This window comes from Bombina bombina, chromosome 4 (assembly GCF_027579735.1).
Source record: "Bombina bombina isolate aBomBom1 chromosome 4, aBomBom1.pri, whole genome shotgun sequence".
NCBI classification, from domain to species: domain Eukaryota; kingdom Metazoa; phylum Chordata; class Amphibia; order Anura; family Bombinatoridae; genus Bombina; species Bombina bombina.
Window position 1 is genome coordinate 1,155,812,002 of NC_069502.1, and position 21,082 is coordinate 1,155,833,083.

The following is a 21,082-nucleotide window of genomic DNA, read 5'->3' on the forward strand; positions in this document are numbered from 1 at the left end:
CAGTCACTTACAGTTACAGCTGCAAATGTCTCAGTGTTGGTTGAAACAGAAAACAAATGATCTCATGCAGGTGGCTGTGCTTATTAATACTATGAGCTCTTTATTCTCAGCATAGCCTGTGTCTGCGTAAGAAGAAAATCCTAAACCATCTCGCATCATCCAGGTTGGTTCCCTCCTAGCACTGGCAGCCTGTTCCTACCGCTGCCCGGGGAGATGTGTCTGCCAGGTAAGCACCATCCTCACTGCCCAGGTGAGCTTCTCCACTAGGTCGGTTAGTTTTGTTCATGTTATCTCCCCCTTCTGGCGATTTTCGTTCATTACACTCTCGCTGCTTTCTGCTTGTACAGTGTAGCTCTCCCTCTACACATTGCTCCAGAGTCCTTACCATTGATCGTCTGAGCTCCCCCTCCTCACTGCTCCAGGCTAAGTTTTCTTAGAGATCACCCTTCATACCCGTACTCACTCTCCTCTTTTGTGTCTAATTCCACAGTATGCCACGCTAAACCCTCTCCCTTCTTAATGTGCCAGGCTGAGCGTTTTAGTTCTCATTGTGCCAGGCTTAACTCCCCCCACTATTTACTGGGCAAGGCTGAGCTTTTCCCCTCCTCATTTCTGTTTAAAGTGAGTCCCTGAAATGAATGAATCACAGTCAGTATTCTCCTCTCATTGTACTGTACAGGTCCAGGTAATAATTCTCAATTAGAAAAAGACAGAAGCCCCATTGGTTCTGGAGTAGGGACTGTCTGAGAACCTATTTGTCTATTGAGGATAATTATGGGGGAAAAGTTGTGAGGAGTTGATCCAGTGCTGAATCTTCCCCAGTACAGCAGCTGATTCATTATGGGCACAAGGACCCCTAGAATGGATTCCCAAGAACAATGACAGCCCCAGCCACTTCTCTAGATGGAGCCTGAGGAGCCTGGCAGCAGGTGCAGCGCATGAAGAGGAGATGTGGGGCAGTTCCTAAACTCTACAAAGCCACTTCCCTCTCTCTAGCCGAGCTGTGTCTCCTCTGCTTGGAGCTTATTGTCCTCCCCTGGTGACAATGGCATTCACATTCGCTGCCTTCTGCTACATGTTATCCCTGGTCCTCTGTGCAGCTCTCATCTTCTTCGCAATCTGGCATGTAAGTAGGTGTGATGTGTGTGGCACAAGATTACAGGGAGTGTGGAGTGGCAGGGCAAGCACTTGGGGAATTGATGGTGTAGGGGGTAAGGGTGAGGGGTCGGGCATCTGGTTGCTTAACCCCTTGGATGCAAGAAGGAGCTATTGCGCATTCTTTGGCATCCAGCTGCTAAGTCATGATTTCAAACTAGGCAAAGGGTTCAGGTAAGATGACTGGCACAAGATTAAACTGGCATAAAGTGGTTATTTGGGATGTGATTTGAATAAAGTAGGGAATGAGGCACTGTGCTCATTATTTGGATTTAGTCATACAGTGAAAATGTTAAATTATTTATAAGTAGGAAAATCTGAGACAGGATATTTTTTAAATGTTGCTAGAACAGAGATGTAAGATATTGGGTTTTATGGTAGGGCAGGATTTGCAAAGATATAGTAGAGGGTAGGGGCACATGATTGGCAGTGTGCCATTTGTTCGCAAAGGGGTCACAGCAGATGATTGATGGGCATTAGGCGTCCCAAGATATGATCATATATAGTGTATGGCTTCTAGTAGAATACATATCACCTTTTGTTCTTATTTAAAGGACACTATTGATTAGTTACAGTTTACTTGCTCAAATGTATTTGTTCAAGGGCAGATTTCTTGCTTGAGTTTACACGAATGACCTTTATGTGGTTCAAGGTGAGAATTAATTTCAATTAAGAAAATATTTCTTTTTATTCATTACTCAGTAACTGTCTTGTAGCAAGGGAGGGTCATTAATGACAAGCAGTTAAGTGATAAAGAGCATAGGGAAAATGTATAAAATGTGGCAAATATGTTCTTATGTTCTATAATAGTATTTGTTGTGCACAAACACCTTGTATACACTACCTATATTAACCATTTGCTCTCCTCATTCCTTTAATCAAGAAGGAGGAGCACACAGCTGAACTTACTCCTGGGTTTCACTGAGAAGCCCCAGGACATAAGTGACATTTGTCTTTGTAGCCTGGTATTTTGTCCCCTGGCATTTCCTATGGATCTAGAGATAAAAAAGAACATCCTATTTATTCCTGTAAGACACGTGATAGATAGATATATTTTTTTATTGAGGTTTAATAATAAAAAAGTACAAACAATGTAAAACAGACTGAAGCATTTTCCACTGTAGAAATCTTGAAACCAATATGGAACTAATAACTAATAACATGCAGTATTATATAAATAGTCACCAGTAAGCTTCTTATGATCAGACTGGAAAACCTTATTTTGCATCTATAGTGGCAATTTCTAAACACATAAAGCTATAGACCAGAATGCACAAACTAATGTATTAGAGATTTATTTCATGTTACTGGGTGTTTGTAGTTATAAATCTGCTGAATTGTTTAATATTAACCCTGTAGTCTCCACATAATGTTTAACTACGCATAGTAAAATTATTTATTTTGCTTGACACCTCATCATTTATCTCTGACAATTGTGTTTTTTACCTCTTCCTCTCTCCATTTGCATCACATAAAGCACCTCTGCAGCTATCACTCTTGTTACCCTATTTGTGCTAATGCAAGTTATGTATTTTTGCGCTTATGTAGTTTTGTGTTCCTCTGACTAAAAAATTGTTCATTTGTATTATATATATATATATATATATATATATATATATATATATATATATATATATATATATATAGATAGATAGATAGATAGATAGATAGATAGATAGATATAGATATACTGTATATAAGTAAAGGTTTGTATATTCATCAATATACTTCTAAAAATGTGTTAAATAACTCTGTGTTAAATCATGTGATCTCATTGGACCAGACTGCTACGGGATCGGTTTTCTATTGTTCACTATTTATTATCATTTGCATGAGCTCCTGTATTAGGAATATGTTTTGTGACCCTATTGAAGTTACTGATTAGTTCATTTTTGATATATAACAGTAAACTAAACACTGCAAGCATCCTTTACTTAATTAAACTACAGACAGCATGACTAAGGGACCAACCAACATTTAAAGAGACAAAAAGTAAAAATAATAAGTAAAATAAGATATACTAGATATGCAAAGACATGGAATAGTAGAAATGCTGAATGCCATCTCTGTTTCCCTTGACAGTAGCTTATACATGGGAAAATAAGCCTATCACAGGAGGCAGAACACCTTACTAAGGGCTAGAATACATATGGAGGGCAACTTTGTGCTTCTGCAAACCCGTAATCTTTGCTCTGTTTTTTTTTTTTTTTACGTGAGTGGTCCTCACTTTTGGTTAAAAGTTATTTTTTCACGATTACTGTGGTGCACGCCATTCGGAATCGCTGACACGTACTCATAGAGTTCAAAGGAGCATAATTTTCATGCGGACAGCAACACAACCCCATCTCGTGTAATCCCAATCACAACGGAATTTGGCGGCGCTATACAAATAAATGATAATAATAATAATATATATTTTTGTATTTATATGGGTTTATGTGTATATTTATATATATATACACATTTGTATACATATATATTTATGTATTTATATGGGTTTATGTGTATATTTATACATATATTCACAATCGTATATACATATATATTTATGTATTTATATGGGTTTATGTGTATATTTATACATATATACACATTCGTATACATATATATTTATGTATTTTTATGGGTTTATGTGAATATTTATACATATAATACACATTCATATACATATATATTTATGTATTTATATGGGTTTATGTGAATATTTATACATATATATATACACATTCGTATACATATATATATATGTATTTATATGGGTTTATGTGAATATTTATACATATATACACATTTGTATACATATATATTTATGTATTTATATGGGTTTATGTGTATATTTATATATATATATATATATATATATATATATATATATATATATATACACACACATTCGTATACATATATATTTATATAGGTTTATGTGTATATTTATACAGCTATACACATTAGTATACATATATATTTTAAGAGATAGAAATATTAATAAATGTGCCCCAATGGATCCCCTATGTCATAACTTTGACCCTTATAACTTTTTAATGCAATAAAATAATGTATTTCTAATGTCTATCAGTGTTAATATAAGTGTTAAGGTGCTGTTCAATGTATTTTTTTATGTGTTTTTTTTTTAAGGTTGCTCTTTGGTTAACGCCAGCTTTTTAGAAATGGTTTTAACCAAAGCACAAATCGCAATTGCGACTTGTAATATGAGTAAAATTAGGGGTAAGCCTGTGAAGTTGCAATTTTGATGTGTCAGTTTAGATAATGGTTGGTGGGGAGTAGATGGAACGATAGATATTCTGATTTAAATGAAACTTAAATTGACTGTAAAGAGTTGCAAATACAGCTGCCATAGACACATGCATGCTCCTAAGCTCCTACCAGTCTACCTAGGTTTATACGTCAACAAAGGATACAAAGAGAACAAAGCAAATTTTATAATAAAGGTAAATTGGAAAGTTGTTTAAAATTACATGCCCTATCTGAATCATTAAAGTTTAATTTCAATTTTACTGTCCTTTTAATGTGTCTTGTAAAATCTTTTTTACTTTAAAATTTACCACCCCTAGTATTTTTTTTCCCCACAACAGTTTTGTCACTATTAAAATATATACAGTTCCATTACATATACAAAAAGAAAATGTTCTAATGTGTTACAGCATGCACTATTGGACTATTGGTTGCATGCAACTTTGTGCTTAACCCCTGCAAAGACGGGATATAGTTAAAGTCTGCTCCCTGACTTCTCTCATGGACTGCAAGGCTACACCCCCTTTCTGTCACAGCCCCACCCATAACAACAGGCCTCCAGAAAGTGCCCCGCTTATAACTATTGTTTGGTAATGTTAGTCCAGAAAATATGAATGCAAAGTTCCAAAGTAAACTCTCCTGGGTCTATAGATATCTATAGAATATCCCTTTAAATCTAACCTTCAGGGGTACTTGTGGACTGGAGTTGAGAAAGACTTTTACAATATACTTGTAAATTGCTTCCAATTACTCTATTACTGTTTTCAGTGCGAACTTCTACTGGGCACGTTCATGTGAAGCATATCCAGATATGCTAGATGTGCCAGCATTTAAACCAGTGGCCCTTTAAATCCACTATCAATATGGAAGGATGTGATTAGGACTCGCAGGTCAGGTGTTTTATATAATATATTACATTGTTTGCATTTCATAGAATGCTGAGCTTCCCAGAGCCTTATATGGTTCCTGGGCGACCAGCATCCAATAACAAGTAGAATACAATTTTTCTCATGAGTAAAAAACACAAGTTTTGCTTAAAAAAAAAGCAGAGTTTAATGTAGCTGGTAAGTGCCCAATTTCTTCACATTAACATATACCTCCTCAGGGGATACTGAATCACTATCTGCATCTGTACCTCTGTTAAAAAATACTCTCTCTGTCTCTTTGTGGTTAGCCACAGATTTCTGTTAACCTGTTTGAAGCACACCAACCTGGCAGAATCCTCAGGGAGAGTGAAATAAATATAGCAGAATTTGATTTGAACCCAGTCCAGTTATAAAAGTATATACAAAGGACAATTGGTTCTAGAATATGTTAATAAATCTGTAAATGATGTATTAGTTTTAATGCATCACTTTAAGTCCAATAAATATAATAATAAAAAAAGACAATTTCTCTTCCTTAGCTCAATGCAAATGACCTTTGAGGATCTTCTGTTCCCAGCTTGCCTTATTGAGATATAGCTACAGCTCTTCTGATGAAACCCTTGTAGACCATAGTGTACGTCTGAGCTTAATCAGCCTATCCTGGATGGTATTAGACTAATGTACTGCAGTAAAGCATTATGAATAGAGGAAGCTTCTAAACACTGTCTATAGTTAAATGCTTTTGACTGCCAAATACAATCCAATGCTGCCTTTTGTAAGTTCATGTGACTTCTGTGCTGATTGTATATGTATAGTTTCACCTCCTACAACACTGTTCGGCCCTTTCTGTTGCTATGTACACAAACTGACACATTTTCCAGTTGCTCTCCTAGAGGAAACAAGCAGCCAGGAGCACACTCACAGCTCTGCACTTACATATGGTGGCTGTACATCTGATTGGTTCATACATTTTTAAAATATATAGCATTAAAAGGGCAATATATTGTTAAATCGTTTTCAATGACTTGTTATATCAGTGTATATATATCAAGCATTAAAACATATAAGGAATTGCTTCTTTAGGTTCAATTCTGTAAAAGGAATGGCTGGTTTTGTTCTTTGACACCACAACCCATCAAAATGGGTTGAACTTGCAGATCTCATTATGTTATCACGTTTTCTACACACAAATGCCTATCTCTGTATACCAAATCCCAATACTTAGAGAGAACAATTGGAAGTTAACATTTTATTACTTATCTTGCCTACCATCTCACCTACCTCCCACTTGGAGTGTAATTGATTCTGCTGGCTATATTTACACAGCTTTTAGGATACCACAGGCAAATTTAGCTATTTCAATTACTGAAATAAATGTAAAGGAGCTGTTTGTAAACAATTAAATACACTCCAGCAGGTAAAATGAATCATTGTGAACAGATTAAAGGGGACATTTTTTTTTAGATGAAAACTTTCCTTTTAAACTTGATGTACCCTTTCCATTTAGCTGCAAACAACATTGCAGAAAATCCATACCTCTGTGTCATTGTACAGAAGATTATGTTTAAATATTAATCTAAATTACCCATTTCTAGCAGGAACTTTTAATCTACTTTGGCTTTTTTTTTTTAAATAGATTTATGCTTTTTCATTGTTCAGTATGGACTGAACGGTCTGTGCTTTTAGGACGAGCATCATTTAGAGTAGATTTTCGCCTACAGAGACGGATTTGTTTCTGTCTGATGAAGTTGTTCCTTATCCCGGGTTTCTGTGTTGTAACTGGTGTGTTATTAAAGAGACAGTAAACACTTTAAGAGTGTAATATAAAATGTTTTGTTCGTAAAACAACTTTGCAATATAGTTTTATTATTTATTTACCCCCCTTTCTGTAATTTATAAGGACATGAAATACACAATTCACCCTCCATGATTCATATAGAACATACAATTTAAAAGACTTTTCAGTTTATTTCTATTATCAAATGTACTTTGTTCTCTTTGAATAATTTGTTGAAAAGCATACCTAGGTAGGCTCAGGAACAGTAATGAAATAATGGTGACTGGTGACTACACACATATGACTCTTGTCATTGGCTCACCCAATGTGTTTAGCTAGGACCCAGTTGTGCATTGCTGCTCTGCAGCGTAATTTATCTATATTATGTCTTTGCAAGGGTTAAACACAAAGTCATATGTAAAACAATGGTAATGATACTAACATAATGACTGGGGTTAACCTCTTCTACTCCGCTAACAAGATCAGATTGCCTCCTACAAATAAACAGGTGGTTGGTTAAGTTTGGATATTAACCCTTTCACAGCTAAGCCTTTTTTACACCCCAATGCTGAGCCAATTTTGAGCTTTGTTGTGCTACCTACTTTTTAAACTACAGTTAGTCAAATTTCAGTAAGTGACCCATAAAAAGTATATAGTATATCACAATATTCCATTATTATATTTATAATTCATGGCATGTGCTATAGCTGCAGGAAAAACTGTAAAAAAAAAATGAAAGAATAATTTTTGCTTAGATTTCAGTAAATAATAGTTAAAATGGTCAGATGACACCTGCTGTTACTGTGATCTCCTTACTAAATTGTCATTATGGGGAGCCACATGTGAACTAGGGGCCCATATAGGCTTTTGGGGGTTATAATATAGATTAGAGCAGCCCAGTACAGAAAAAAAAAACTTTTGTTTTCTTGCAAGGTGTTCAATATTACCATACTGATCACCTTTCTATGTTGTTACCAGTGATCACCTGAGTATACAGTCAAAATTCATTTATTTTTTCAAGAGAGGGACTTTTCTACTAGAAAATACATTTTATTAGGGGTCTCTACACATACCTTATTGTTTTATTGCACATACAATAACCCATTGCCAAGCAAATCCCCATCTGTGGTGGTACTGCTCCAAGACCACCGTTATTTGAAAGAGCACATGATTCTCTTTCAAATGAGAGGCCCTGATTCAGCCCCTTTGTGACATCACCAGCATTCCCATGAAACCTGCGAGTGCCTCCCACTAGGCCACCAATGATCACCAGCCTGTAGTGCGGGTGATCGCCAAAAACAGCATTTGATCCGAGGTCCCCTGCATGACAAAGAGGACTCTAGCTCTTCATGCATATTTAAATGGTTAAACACATTTGCAGCTAACAAAGTCTTAATGCCTCTAACTCACTCACTATGTTAATCTATTGCAAGAGTGCAGAAAAATCTTGTTATTACGAGGTATTTACTGCCCCTTTAATACAGAGATATAGTCTGAGTTCCTGTATATAAACTGATTGGTTAATTGTGTATATTAAGGTATTCCATAGCCTAGGTTCACTATTTCTAAGTCAGAGGTTATTCTACAACCTGGGGTCACATGTTGCGGTTAATTGATCAATTTCTAATAAAGAGGCCAATCCATAGCTTATATAACTGACACTTATTGATCAATTTCTAATACAGAGGTCATTCTACTGCCTGTATTTCTAATACAGAGGCCATTTCATAGCATAGTTCCCTATAAAAAGGCAAACTGATCCCTTTTTTTATACAGCAGGACCACATCCTGAGGTTAACTGATTCATTTCTAATCCAGAGGTCATTGCATTGCAAATTTAAATCTAACAATTCCACTTCTATTACACATTCCATAATATTGTTTGTATCGCTTGCCTGTTTTCTAATATAACATTCACTCTGTAGTGTAACATTGCTGTGTAGGTGGCAGTTAGTTAACAAAAGCCTTAAATAGTTATTAAGTGAGCACTAATTACATCATTTTGCGTCCCAATATTAATAAAATATTTCTGCCAAGTCCTTTGGTCTCCCTCTGTGCTGTGTCACGTTTCCAGCTGTTGTTTTGCACCATCAATCACTGCTGTGTCTGGGAAAAAGCTTCATTCTTCTATTAATGGGATTTATATCTGAGAATAAGATGTTAATGCTTCTAAATACTAATTTTAGCTTTACTTTTTGTGTATCTAAATGTATCTGACATATTGTTTTTATGTATCTAATGTATCTAAATGTATCTGACTTATTGTTTTTATGTATCTAATGTATCTAAATGTATCTGACATATTGTTTTTATGTATCTAATGTATCTAAATGTATCAGACATATTGTTTTATGTATTTCCCTTTTCATTATTCAGACAGAGCATACAATTTTAAAAATTTACTTATGTTATCAAATTTACCTTTAAAGGGACAGTATACACCAATTTTCATATAACGGCATGTAATAGACACTACTATAAATAATAATATGCACAGACACTGATAAAAAAATCCAGTATAAAACCTTTTAGAAGCTCCCAATTTAGCACTGTTGCTGAGGTTAGGCTGGGGCACCAATTGAAAGAGGCTGAGAGCAGACTCCCCCCTCCCCTGCATATGAAAGACCCATTATACAAACAGCAGTCTGAAGTCTGTATAAATCTGTATTCATCTAAAATGTTGGGGCTTGGTTAGGAGTCTGAAAATCAGCAAAATGTTATTTAATAATAAGCAAAAATATACATTTTTACAAAAACGCCCCCAGATGGGGGGATAATAAGGTATTTTTTTTAAAATAGATGTTCCTGTACATTATCACTGTCTACCAATAAAGCAGCGAGAGATTGGCTTATCAGCCAGTGAGAAAATATACATTAAAGGGATGTGTAAAAAGAAAATCCACCAATTAGTTATACCACTATGGCTTGCATATAAATGCTATATGTGTTAAACACATAGATAAAAGGCAGCATCAGAGCATGAATGCACTTTTCAGAGATAGCTGATCACATCTGGTGAGACAATGACAAGAAGCATATGTGTGTAGCTACCAGTGGTGCATTTCTGCTCCTGAGCCCACCTTTGTATGTTTTTCAACAAAGAAGACCAAGAAAGCATCCAGATTCTCAAAAACGTACAGACATAGATAGAAATGATCACCTTATTTTACTGAACACTATTGTAAAGTAAATGTCTAACCTTAACAATAAAGCATATAAGTGAACTCCCCTTAAAGAAACAGTCAAGTCAAAATTAAACTTTCATGATTCAGATAGGGCATGTCATTTTAAACAACTTTCCAATTTACTTGCTTTGATCTCTTGGTATTCTTAGTCGAAAGCTAAACCTGGTAGGCTCATATGCTAATTTCTAAGCCCCTGAAGGCTGCCTTTTATCTCAATGTGTTTGACAGTTTTTTGTTATCTATATTGGTTCATGTGTGCAATATAGATAACATTGTGCTCCCACTCGTGGAGTTACTTATGAGAGGGCACTGATTGGCTAAAATGCAAGTCTGTCAAAATAACTACAATAAGGGGGCAGTCTGCAGAGGCTTATATACAAGGTAATCACAGAGGTGAAAAATATTTTAATATAATTTAAACAATAAAAATTCTTGAGTACACTGTCCCTTTAATGAGATACACAGTTACCAAGGTAAAAATTGCCTTTAAATCAATTCCTGAGGGACTACATAATACTGACAAGGCATTGTATAGAATCTCACCAGGCCAGAGAGCTTTAGAGATTTGGGCACTTAGTCTAAATTTAAAAAGAGTAGTAATTTTTTATCTGACAAATTTGTTATTTAAATTTTCCTTGTCACTTGATCACATGACAGCCTTCAGCCAATTACACATATACATATATACTGTGAACTCTTGCACATGATTGCTCAGTAGTAGTTGGTGCACCAGAAAGTGTGCATATAAAAATATTCTGCACACTTTGATAATATAAGGAAATTTAATTATTTTTTTAAATTGTGTCTTTGCCTGAATCATAAGAGTTTTATTTTAATTTTAGTGTCCCTTTAAGTCCCAGCTGTACTTTCGGTTAGATTTAAAACCAAAATAAACTTTTTTTTTTCTAACATAACAATTTTTATTTTTTTTATAATACCATCTTTTATTGTGTAGGAGATGAAATTACATACATAAAAGCATTGTCATAGACAGACGGTTTCTATGATGTACAGGAAATCATATGGTACTCATAATAAGGATGGGGGTTTTTGTTATGATGGTTTATACTAACTAATCTAATACAAACACAACTAACTAAATAAATAAAACTGGTTGTATATTTTACTGGAAACTACCTTTAGTCACTTTCGTTTAAATTTGTATAGAGATCTCTACCACCGTCTATAAAGTATTAGTAAAACTGTTCCTCCTGGCAACTCATTGGATGAAAACAGTTGGTTAAATACAACACTGTATGACGTGTATGATCCCGACTCACAATTTTGTGAAAAAGTAATAAACATCTCCGGGTCCGGGTGACCATTCTCAGCTATCAGGAATTGTCTGTTTCTGTCCTGTCACGACTAGTGTCTGGATTTGGGGGAGGGGAATTTAGGGAGTCTTCCCAGAGAAATTTCATATCATGGAAAAAATTAAGTTTCTGTCGTTTCAAATATCCATATTCTTCTAATGTCAATAATTCTGTTAATTTTTCTATCCACATTTGACCTGTTAGTGAGTCTTGGGTTTTCCATTTGAGAGCTTTTAAAGCCTTCGCTCCGTTCAGTCCTGTTTGGAGAAGTTGTCATCTTAATCTACATGGGATTTTTGGTAGTTTATTTAGTAGGGCTATGCTGGGTGAAGTATGAAGTCATTGTTTAATATTTTACGTAGGAGGTTTTCTAAAAATTGACAAAGTTGTTTTAATTTTCTACAATCCCACCACATGTGTCCATAGCGGCCTCTGGTGTCACAACCTCTCCAACATTTTTCACTGGCCGTCATGTAAGCAAACGGGGGTTAAGTACCACCTCCTTAGAACCTTATAGTTAAGTTCTAACAGTTTAGGAGAAGTTGATGATCTTTTTGTGTTAAAGGGACACTGTACCCAAAAAATTTCTTTCGTGATTCAAATTGAGCATGACATTTTAAGCAACTTTCTAATTTACTCCTATTATCAAATTTTCTTCATTCTCTTGGTATCTTTATTTGAAATGTAAGAATGTAAGTTTAGATGCCGGCCCATTTTTGGTGAACAACCTGGGTTGTCCTTGCTGATTGGTGGATAAATTTATCCACCAATAAAAAAGTGCTGTCCAGAGTACTGAAACCAAAAAAAGGCTTAGATGCCTTCTTTTTCAAATAATGATAGCAAGAGAATGAAGAAAAATTGATAATAGGAGTAAATTAGAAAGTTGCTTAAAATTGCATGCTCTTTCTGAATTACAAAAGAAAAAAATTGGGTACAGTGTCCCTTTAAGGAATATATTCTCCCATTCTTTAGTGTCTAAACAGATTCCGAGCTCTTCCTGCTATTTTGTTTTATATTTTGGTAATTCAGTTTTGTGTTGTGTTTGTAGTAGAATTCACATCTTTGAGAGGGAGTGTGGTATTGGTGAGTTTGTGGCACATGTTTTTTCAAAAGGGGTTAGATCCCTAAGGAAATCTATTTTATGGGGTGACTTATCGATGAGATGTGGAAATTCATATCTAGACCGCCTGTAAGTTCCACATTGGTTGGAATGGGGAAAAGTGGAGATCTGATATGTATCTTTTCTGAGCTACAATTGTATCCCATGAATAAAAAAAATGATTATGGATCTCTAGTGTTTGACACTGTGGGGGGTCGAAGAATCCAGCACAATGCCCCAACCGATGGGACCTTTAGAATATAGGAATCAATGGCTATCCATGCTTTGTGTTCTGTTGATCTATGCCAGTCTAGTACCCTCTGTAATATAATGGCTTCTAGGTATATGGATATATTAGGGAGGCCCAGTCCTCCGTTAGCTGTCGACCTATACATGGTGTTCCTGTTTATTCTAGGCTTGCTTTTGCCCCAAATAAAGGTATTTATAAGTTTTTGTAATTGGACTGAGTACCTTTTGGGTAACGGTGTAGGGAGAGCTTGAAGAATATAGAGTATTCTTGGTAGGGTAGTCATTTTAATGCATTGTGTGCGTCCCCACCAAGAGATAGGCTTTTTCGTCCATGTGTTTAGCTCATGTTGTACCCTTTGTAGGAGGGAATTATAATTGCTGTTAAATAAGATTTTAGGGTCTGGGGAAATGTGGATCCCCAAATACTTTAGGGTGTTCACCTGGGTATTTAGTGGGCATACTGTTGAGAGTGTACGAAATGCATGTGATGGTAGGGAGATATTTAAAGTTTCCAATTTAGTGGGATTAACTAAAAAGTTAGAGTATTTTCCAAATATGTTCAGTTCTATCATTATTTCTTTGACAGATTGAGGGGGTCGCTAATCGTGAATAGAACATCATCAGCATATAAGGCTATTTTAAAGTTGTGTGGGCCTATTTCTATACCTTTTATCATTTGTTTTTTTCTTACATGTGCTGCAAGGACTTCCATTGTAAGAATGAACAACAGTGAGGATAAGGGGCATCCCTGCCTCGTCCCGTTGTTAATATTGAAAGGGCTAGAAAGCATGCCATTAGCTTTAAATTCTCTAGAGCATGTTAGGCCCGATTCCTATCATTGTTAGAGTTTCTCTAAGGAATTATCAGTTTAAGCGGTCGAAAGCCTTCTCGGCATCTATCGCCAAGAAGACTGCTGGAATGTTATTATGTTTGGCATATGTCATCAGGGTTAATGCTCTTATGGTATTGTCCCTAGCTTCCCTATGGGGTACAAAACCTACTTGGTCTGTGTGGACTATTTCTTGAAGGACCTTGTTCAATCTTTTGGCTAAGATTTTGCCTAGGATTTTTAAGTCCGTATTTAACAGTGAGATAGGCCTGTAATTTTTTGGGTCAGTAGGGGTTTTGTTGGGTTTTAGAATTACCAAAACATGTGCTAACTGCATTTCCCGAGATAATGGGTGTCCTTCGCCTAAAGTGTCAAACAAGTGTTTTAGGTGTGGTGCTAAAATGATTTTATATTTTTTGTAGTACGCATCGGTAAATCCGTCAGGTTCTGGACTTTTCCCTGAGGGTAAGTTCGAAATGGCCAAAAGAATCTCCTGTATTGATATGGGTGAATCTATCTCTTCCCTCATTGGGGTCTGAATTTCAGCTCCCCTAAAGTATTTTTGCATACGCGATATCTGATCTGGGCTCTTGTTAGAATGGAGATTATATGATTCCGAATAGTATTTACCAAAATGATTCGCTATTTCTTTACTGTCATATAAAGCTTGGTTTTCTGGGGTAAACAGTTTGTTAATTTGGGATTTAAGATCTTAGTAGTCTCGCGATCCATGGGCCAGCTCTGTTTCCCTCGAAGAAAAATGTTTTTTTTGAGGGTTAGGGACTTTCTTTGAGCTTCTTTCATTAAGACCGAGTTTATTTCTTTCCTGAGCTTAGTTACTTGAGCGAAGAGGGTGAGGTTACCAAGTGAATTTTTGTGTTGTATTTCCACTTGGTTTAGTTGGGTTGTTAAAACTTAAATGTGGGAGTTATAATTTTTTTTAGATAGGCCTTATGTTTGATGCATTCCCCCCTAATTATGGCCTTATGGGCCTCCCATATGGTACCTGGGTGTGTTTCAGTTACGTTATTGATTTGGAAATATTCTGTTAAGAATTTGTGTAGTGCTTCATGAGTCAGGGGGTAGTGGAGTAAGGAAAAACAAATATATCTGGCCAGTTCAAGGAAATACTAGTTGCTGAGTGGTCGGACCAAGCTGTGGAGTGTATGTCTGAATCTTTTATTAATGATAAATGGTTTCTATCTATAAAAACATAATCAATTTAGCTATAAATTGACCAGGGGTGAGAGTAAAATGTAAAGTTACATTGCTCCGGATGTTGGATCCTCCACACGTCTATTAGTCCTAATTGGTCTAAACATGAAAAAACTGTATTTGGCAATCTGGAACGCGGTGGCATAGAACCTGTATAGGTATCCAGGGCAGAGTTCAGTGTGACATTGAGGTCTCCACCTACAATTAGAGTCCCCTTCCTATGTTCTGCTACTAGGGAGAGCAAACACTGGAAGAACCTATGTCTGTTGCTATGAGGTGCGTATACGTTAACTAACGTAATTGGTCTGTTGAAGAGGAGGCCTGTTAAAATTAATATTCTTCCTTCAGTATCGGATACTTTGTTTAGCAATTGGAAATGTAGATTTTTATGAAAAAGCATGCTCACCACTCTTCTTTTAGAGCTGAATGAGTTGTGGAACCCCACCGGATAATCTCGGGAAGAGGATTTTGGTTCTGCACTAGACATGAAGAGTGTTTCTTAAATAAATATTATAGAGTTTGTGTATGTGGCAAAATTTCTCAGCGCTACTGAGCGTTTGGTGGGGGAATTAAGTCCTTTTGCATTTTGGGATATTATTTGTATTTTAGGGACAGTCATGTTTGTGTCTGAGTAAGTCCAGTCCTGTGTGAAAGGTTAGTCTTACCTGATTGCTGAGGATTTGAGATGGTCGATTAGGTCCCCCGGCCCAGAGATATGTTGGTAGTGCTGCATCAAGTAGATGGTGAATAAGGAGGAGGAGAGGAAGATGTCTCCTTGATAGTAACCTGAGGAGAGTAAATATTATGTGACTTTCAAGTAACAAAACATAAAATACAAAATAGTAACCATTTATAAGATTTCTTTAAATAATAACTTCCTAAAGAGGGGGTCTCTTCCCATCTTAAGAATGGAAGGTAAGTATAAGGGTGGGGGGGGGGATAAAGGCAGATGTCAATGCCTGTCAAGTCAACTCTAAATAGGTTCTTATTATATATAATGTTAAGCTAAACGATTATGTCAGATCAGGTTATGTCTCTTAGGAGACACAAAGGACAAGTAACAGTTACACTTTCATTGGCTCTTTTCCTCAGTCAGACAGTCCAATGGGTAGGAAGACCTCAGGGCGGATCAGACAATGTTGAAGGGGCTGTAGGTGGTTGGTTAGAAGCATTTTTCCTCCTTTTTGCTATTGTTGAACATTCTGATCTTTGTGGCTTAGGAGCAGATTTTTTCTGTTGGAGTTGTTCGTCAGAACTGTCTGTTAACTTGGGCAAGCATGGTTGAGTAATGCTCAGTTGTTTACAAAAGTGTTCCAGCTCATCAGGACCTTTGTAAACGTAGGTTTTATCTTCTTTAACAACTTTTAGAGTGAATGGGAATCCCCACCTGTAATGTATTCCCAGATCTTGGAGGTGTAGTGTTAGAAATCTCATTTCCCTGCATTTTTCCAGTGTTATTGGACTTAAATCTGCATAAATTTGGAGTGCATCTTCTCCAAAATAAATAGGAGATTTTTTCCTGGTGGCCTGTAGTATTCTTTCTTTATCGGAAACCTATGGCAACAGAGGACAACGTCCATTGGAGGTGCTGAGATAGAAAGTTTTCGGCCTGAGGGCTCTGTCCAAACTGATAGGATCTGTTTAATCTTCCAAGAGGCATTTAAACAGATTTTGGAGCTATGAAGACAGTTGTTGTGGTAATATTTTTTCTGGGACCCCACGAATCCTTAAATTTTGTCCAGACCCTCCATTTGGCATTGTAGTTGCTCTATAGCTGTGTGTTGATGTTGTAGCGCCATAGCTGCAGTGTCTGAAAACTTATGGGTTTCTTCTATTTGTTCTTCTAGATCTAGAACTCTATTGCCAAGTTCACTTTAACATAGCAATTTTTAAGGCAGGAAATATTTATTAATGTGCTTAAAGGGATACTGACCCCAAATTAAAAAGTTGCTTAAAATTGCATGCTCTATTTAAATCATGAAAGGAAAAAAATTGGTTCAGTATCCCTTTAAAGGGACATAAAACCCCAAAATTTTCTTTTATGATTCAGATAGAGAAAACAATTTTTAAAAAGTTTCTAATTTCCTTCCATTATCAAATTTGCTTGGTTCTCCTGTTTTTCTTTGTTAAGGAGATATCTAAATAGGTAGCTTGCACATTTCTGGAGCACTACATGATAATAAATAGTGCTGCCATCTAGTGCTCTTGCTAATGTATAATGTTGTTGCAAAACTGCTTTCATATAGTGCTGCAGACACGTGCACACTCCTGACCATACCTTCCTACTTATCAACAAAGGATCACAAGAAAACAAAGGAAATTTGATAGTAGAAATAAATCAGAATCATGAAATACATTTTTTGGTTTTTATGTCCCTTTAACTAGTGTTCTGTTATATGTGCATGCATTTTTTGCATTTAAAAGGTTAAGTTAAAGTTGTTTAAAATGTATATTGAAGCTTATAAGAGATGCATGTCCATTTGCACATGATTGACACTAGTTGCTCATTGGTTGATAAGAACAATTTCCACAGCTATATTGCCTAGACTGCAGAATTTAGAATTATTATTTTTTGTTAAAAATTAAGACGGGGTGACCATTGGGGGGTGGGGGAGGGAAGAGAGCTGTTTGAGAGGGATCAGGTAGGGATCAGGGGGTGGGAAGTGTCAGGTGGGAGGGTAATCTCTACACTAAAGCTAAAATTAACCTTACAAGCTACCTGATTAACCCCTGCACTGCTGGGAATAAAGGGGTTATCTATCATGCACCCCAGTGGGAGTGTAATTTCTTCTGCTGGCTGTGGTTACATAGGCTTGTCAATAGCCTAGTCTTCAGTATAGAAACTTTCAGTATAGGTGGGGATACCACAGGCTACATTAGCTATTTCTAATGCCAAAATAAGGGCAAATTAGCTACTTGTAAACAATTTCATATACCCTAGCAGGTAAAAGGGATCATTGGGAACAATTTAAAGGGGAGAACATTTTTGGGTGAACTGTCCCTTTAAATAACATGGCTCCACAAGTATAAAAACAAAGAATAGCTTTATCCAGGACTTAAACATAAATCTTTATGTTTTCAAAAACAAAAAATCTAAGATCTTAAATAAAATATACTGAAATGCCATAATTTAATGACCTTTAACTAAAAGGCCCAAAAGTTATGAATGTAAATAAATATTAAAACTTAAACTCCACTTTTGTGAAATAGAGTAATTTAAGCAAACTGTTGAAAAAATATTTTATTTCACTTAATCCAGAAATACAAAATTGTGTGTTGGACACATTTTTCACTATCTGAATACATTATATCACATCCCTTGCTATATTGCCTAGAGCAATGTTCTTTAAACTTTTTTCCCCCCAAGACCCAGTACCATGATACCACGTACCTTTGCCACCCTATTTTTATGCCTGGTCTGAAAATACACTCTCAAACAACACACCACAAACACAAGTCACAACCCAGTAAACAAACATGGTTTGAAGAACCCTGGCCTACAGTGTCTTTGAAAGTGTTTATTTTATAAACTACAGAAGGTCTTTTATTGCTAGAAAATGAGTGATGTGATGGTTGGATACAGTTTTTAAGTACTCAATAAGGATAATATTTCAAAGTCTCAGACACCATCTCACATTCTCATTAAATATTTACAAAAAAATGTGTAGCAGGTGCAGCTATATATCGGCTGAATAGTCAAACGCGAATAATTCAGAGCAGTGATTACCTGCCAGGGTGCTGGAAAGAATTAGTTTCATAACATTTGGCTGATGTTATCATAGGGAATTACTGCTGAAGATACCATGGCAGACTGGAACAAATCACACTATGTTGTATTCTACCGATCATGTTCAGTGGGGCTGTCACCTTTGCTACAAGTCTAAAATTATTGCCTGTGTTATTAACATAAATTTACATAAATAATTATGCAGCATGAGCCAGAAAATATGGCTGTCAGCACTGATGTTAAATGATAATTTATGTAAAGGAGCATTATATAACCTTTACTTGAGAGACCATAAAGCAAAATTCCGTAACCTAGGTTTTCTTCAAAATTCTAATATTTTCCTAAACCAACTATTTGATTTACAGCATTTTGAAGAAAACCGAAGTTACAGAATTTTGCTTTTTGTTCACACTAGCGAATGTGGAACCAGTATAATTTTTATATGAATGCAGGAGATATTTAATAACCATTTAAAATAAGATTTCCATACACATAGAAGATGTTTAATTGTAACAGGGTCTTTATTTCTAAATGTATTCTTTATTAAAGGGACATTAAACACAAATTGTAAACTACATGATTAAGAACCTTTATATATAAGAATAATTTTGCAATGAAAACTGCAGCTGTGTTTTGTCAAATAAGTATATTGTTTTATGTTTATTCATTTAACTGATTTCCCTGTCCCCTAGAACCAAATAACTACTAATAACCAATCACAAACTAATATTAAAATACAGCACAAACTCTGTTTGTACATGTGCAGACTGTGGAAGTGTTGCCCTCTTGTATTCCCTTACAGGGACAGTATACACCAATTTTCATATAACTGCATGCAATAAAAACTACTATAAAGAAGAATATGCACAGATACTGATGTAAAAATCCAGTATAGAACCTTTTAAAAAATGACTTAGAAGCTCCCAGTTTAGCACTGTTGATGAGGTAGTCTAGGACAGTGGTCGCCAACCAGTGGTCTGTGGACCACTGGTGGTTCACGAGAAGATGTTGGTGGTCCTTGACACCATCAAGCAGGAATTAATCTCCTCTGATGGTGGCACCCCCGTTGTGCTGCAACTCCCTACTGTGTCTTGCTGGACATCAGTGAAAACCAACGGAGAAGGAGTTAAGTTACAATCTCCCTACGCACGTTGCGTAGTACTGCACAACTTGCGTAGCTAGATTGTATTTTTAACTCCTCCATTCATTCTAAAGCAAGCATATGTTGGTATAGTCTTGGATTGAGATAGTGGAATTAAAGTATAAAAAAAAAAATTCTCTAATATTTTATTTATTTTCTTCCCTTTACCTGTCTCTGTAGTAGTTTTCCTAATTCCTTCAGATGGACTTACATCACTGTTTGTCTTCCTCCCCTCCATTTTTTAAAATTAAATATTATTTTTCATTCTAATAATTTTCCTGTTCACAAAGCCATTTCACCTCAATTCTAATTGCCATCCAGCAGATCAGCCATATCCCACCAGTATTATAGTAATTGCCATCCAGCAGATCAGCCATATCCTACCAGTATTATAGTAATTGCCAGTAACATCAGTCGTGGTTAGCTCACATCCATATTAAGAGCTTTATTATATAAGCTTAATTTATGACTCCAATGTCTGTCCATGACCATAAGTAGTTTTAAATAATTCCTAACTTCTTAAAAATGTGTAAATATATACATAATGTAAACTTAGCTATGGTTATACTAGTTATTTACAGTATGTGTGCGTGTCAGTGGTCCACAGGATTCAAAATTGTGAGTTTAGTGGTCCCTGAGGTCCAAAAGGTTGGTGACCCCTGGTCTAGGACACCCACTGAAAGGGGCAGGGTAAACAAAAAGAGCAGATACTCCCCACCTCCCCCTTCCTGCATAAGAAAAGACATAACATAAATGGAGCCAGCAGGAGTCTGTAAACACACGTATACATTTGACACTGTTGGGTTTGGTTAGGAGTATGAAAATCAGCACAATGTTCTTAAAAAAATAAGCAAAACTATACATTTTTATAAAAACACTACCAGATGGGCTATATAAATGGATCATCTACAAAACATTTATGCAAAGAAAAATCTTGTGTACCTTTAAGGTGGTTAAGCATTGATTCAACTTGGTTACTATTGCAAATAATAATTTGCCTATCATGATTGTTAATGCAAAACTGATATTTTAAAAGCATTTGACATTATAGAAGCTTAAGGAGGGAGGGAAAAGTAAACAAAAGCTCACATAAATTGCCTAAAAGTATTAACCCGATCCTCCCTGGGAGAAAGTCAAACAAGCAAAAATTGTATATGTATTTTACAGCCTGCAAAATAAATAATGAATGTATATTGCAATAATGAAACATTTTATACATTGTTGAAATAACAAGTTTAATGGTCCTCTAACTTCATTTAGCTGAACCTAAACAA

At 35.9% G+C, this 21,082-nt stretch overlaps 1 protein-coding gene across 1 annotated transcript in view; it reads left to right on the forward strand.

Annotated features, from left to right (window-relative positions):
- Positions 1-1,045: 1,045 nt before the first annotated feature.
- CNIH3 (cornichon family AMPA receptor auxiliary protein 3) overlaps positions 1,046-21,082 on the forward strand; it is a 331,985-nt gene continuing 311,948 nt past the window's right edge. The window contains exon 1 of the mRNA XM_053712787.1: positions 1,046-1,126. Within this exon, the coding sequence (XP_053568762.1) occupies positions 1,046-1,126 (81 nt within the window). The remainder of the gene's footprint in view (positions 1,127-21,082) is intronic.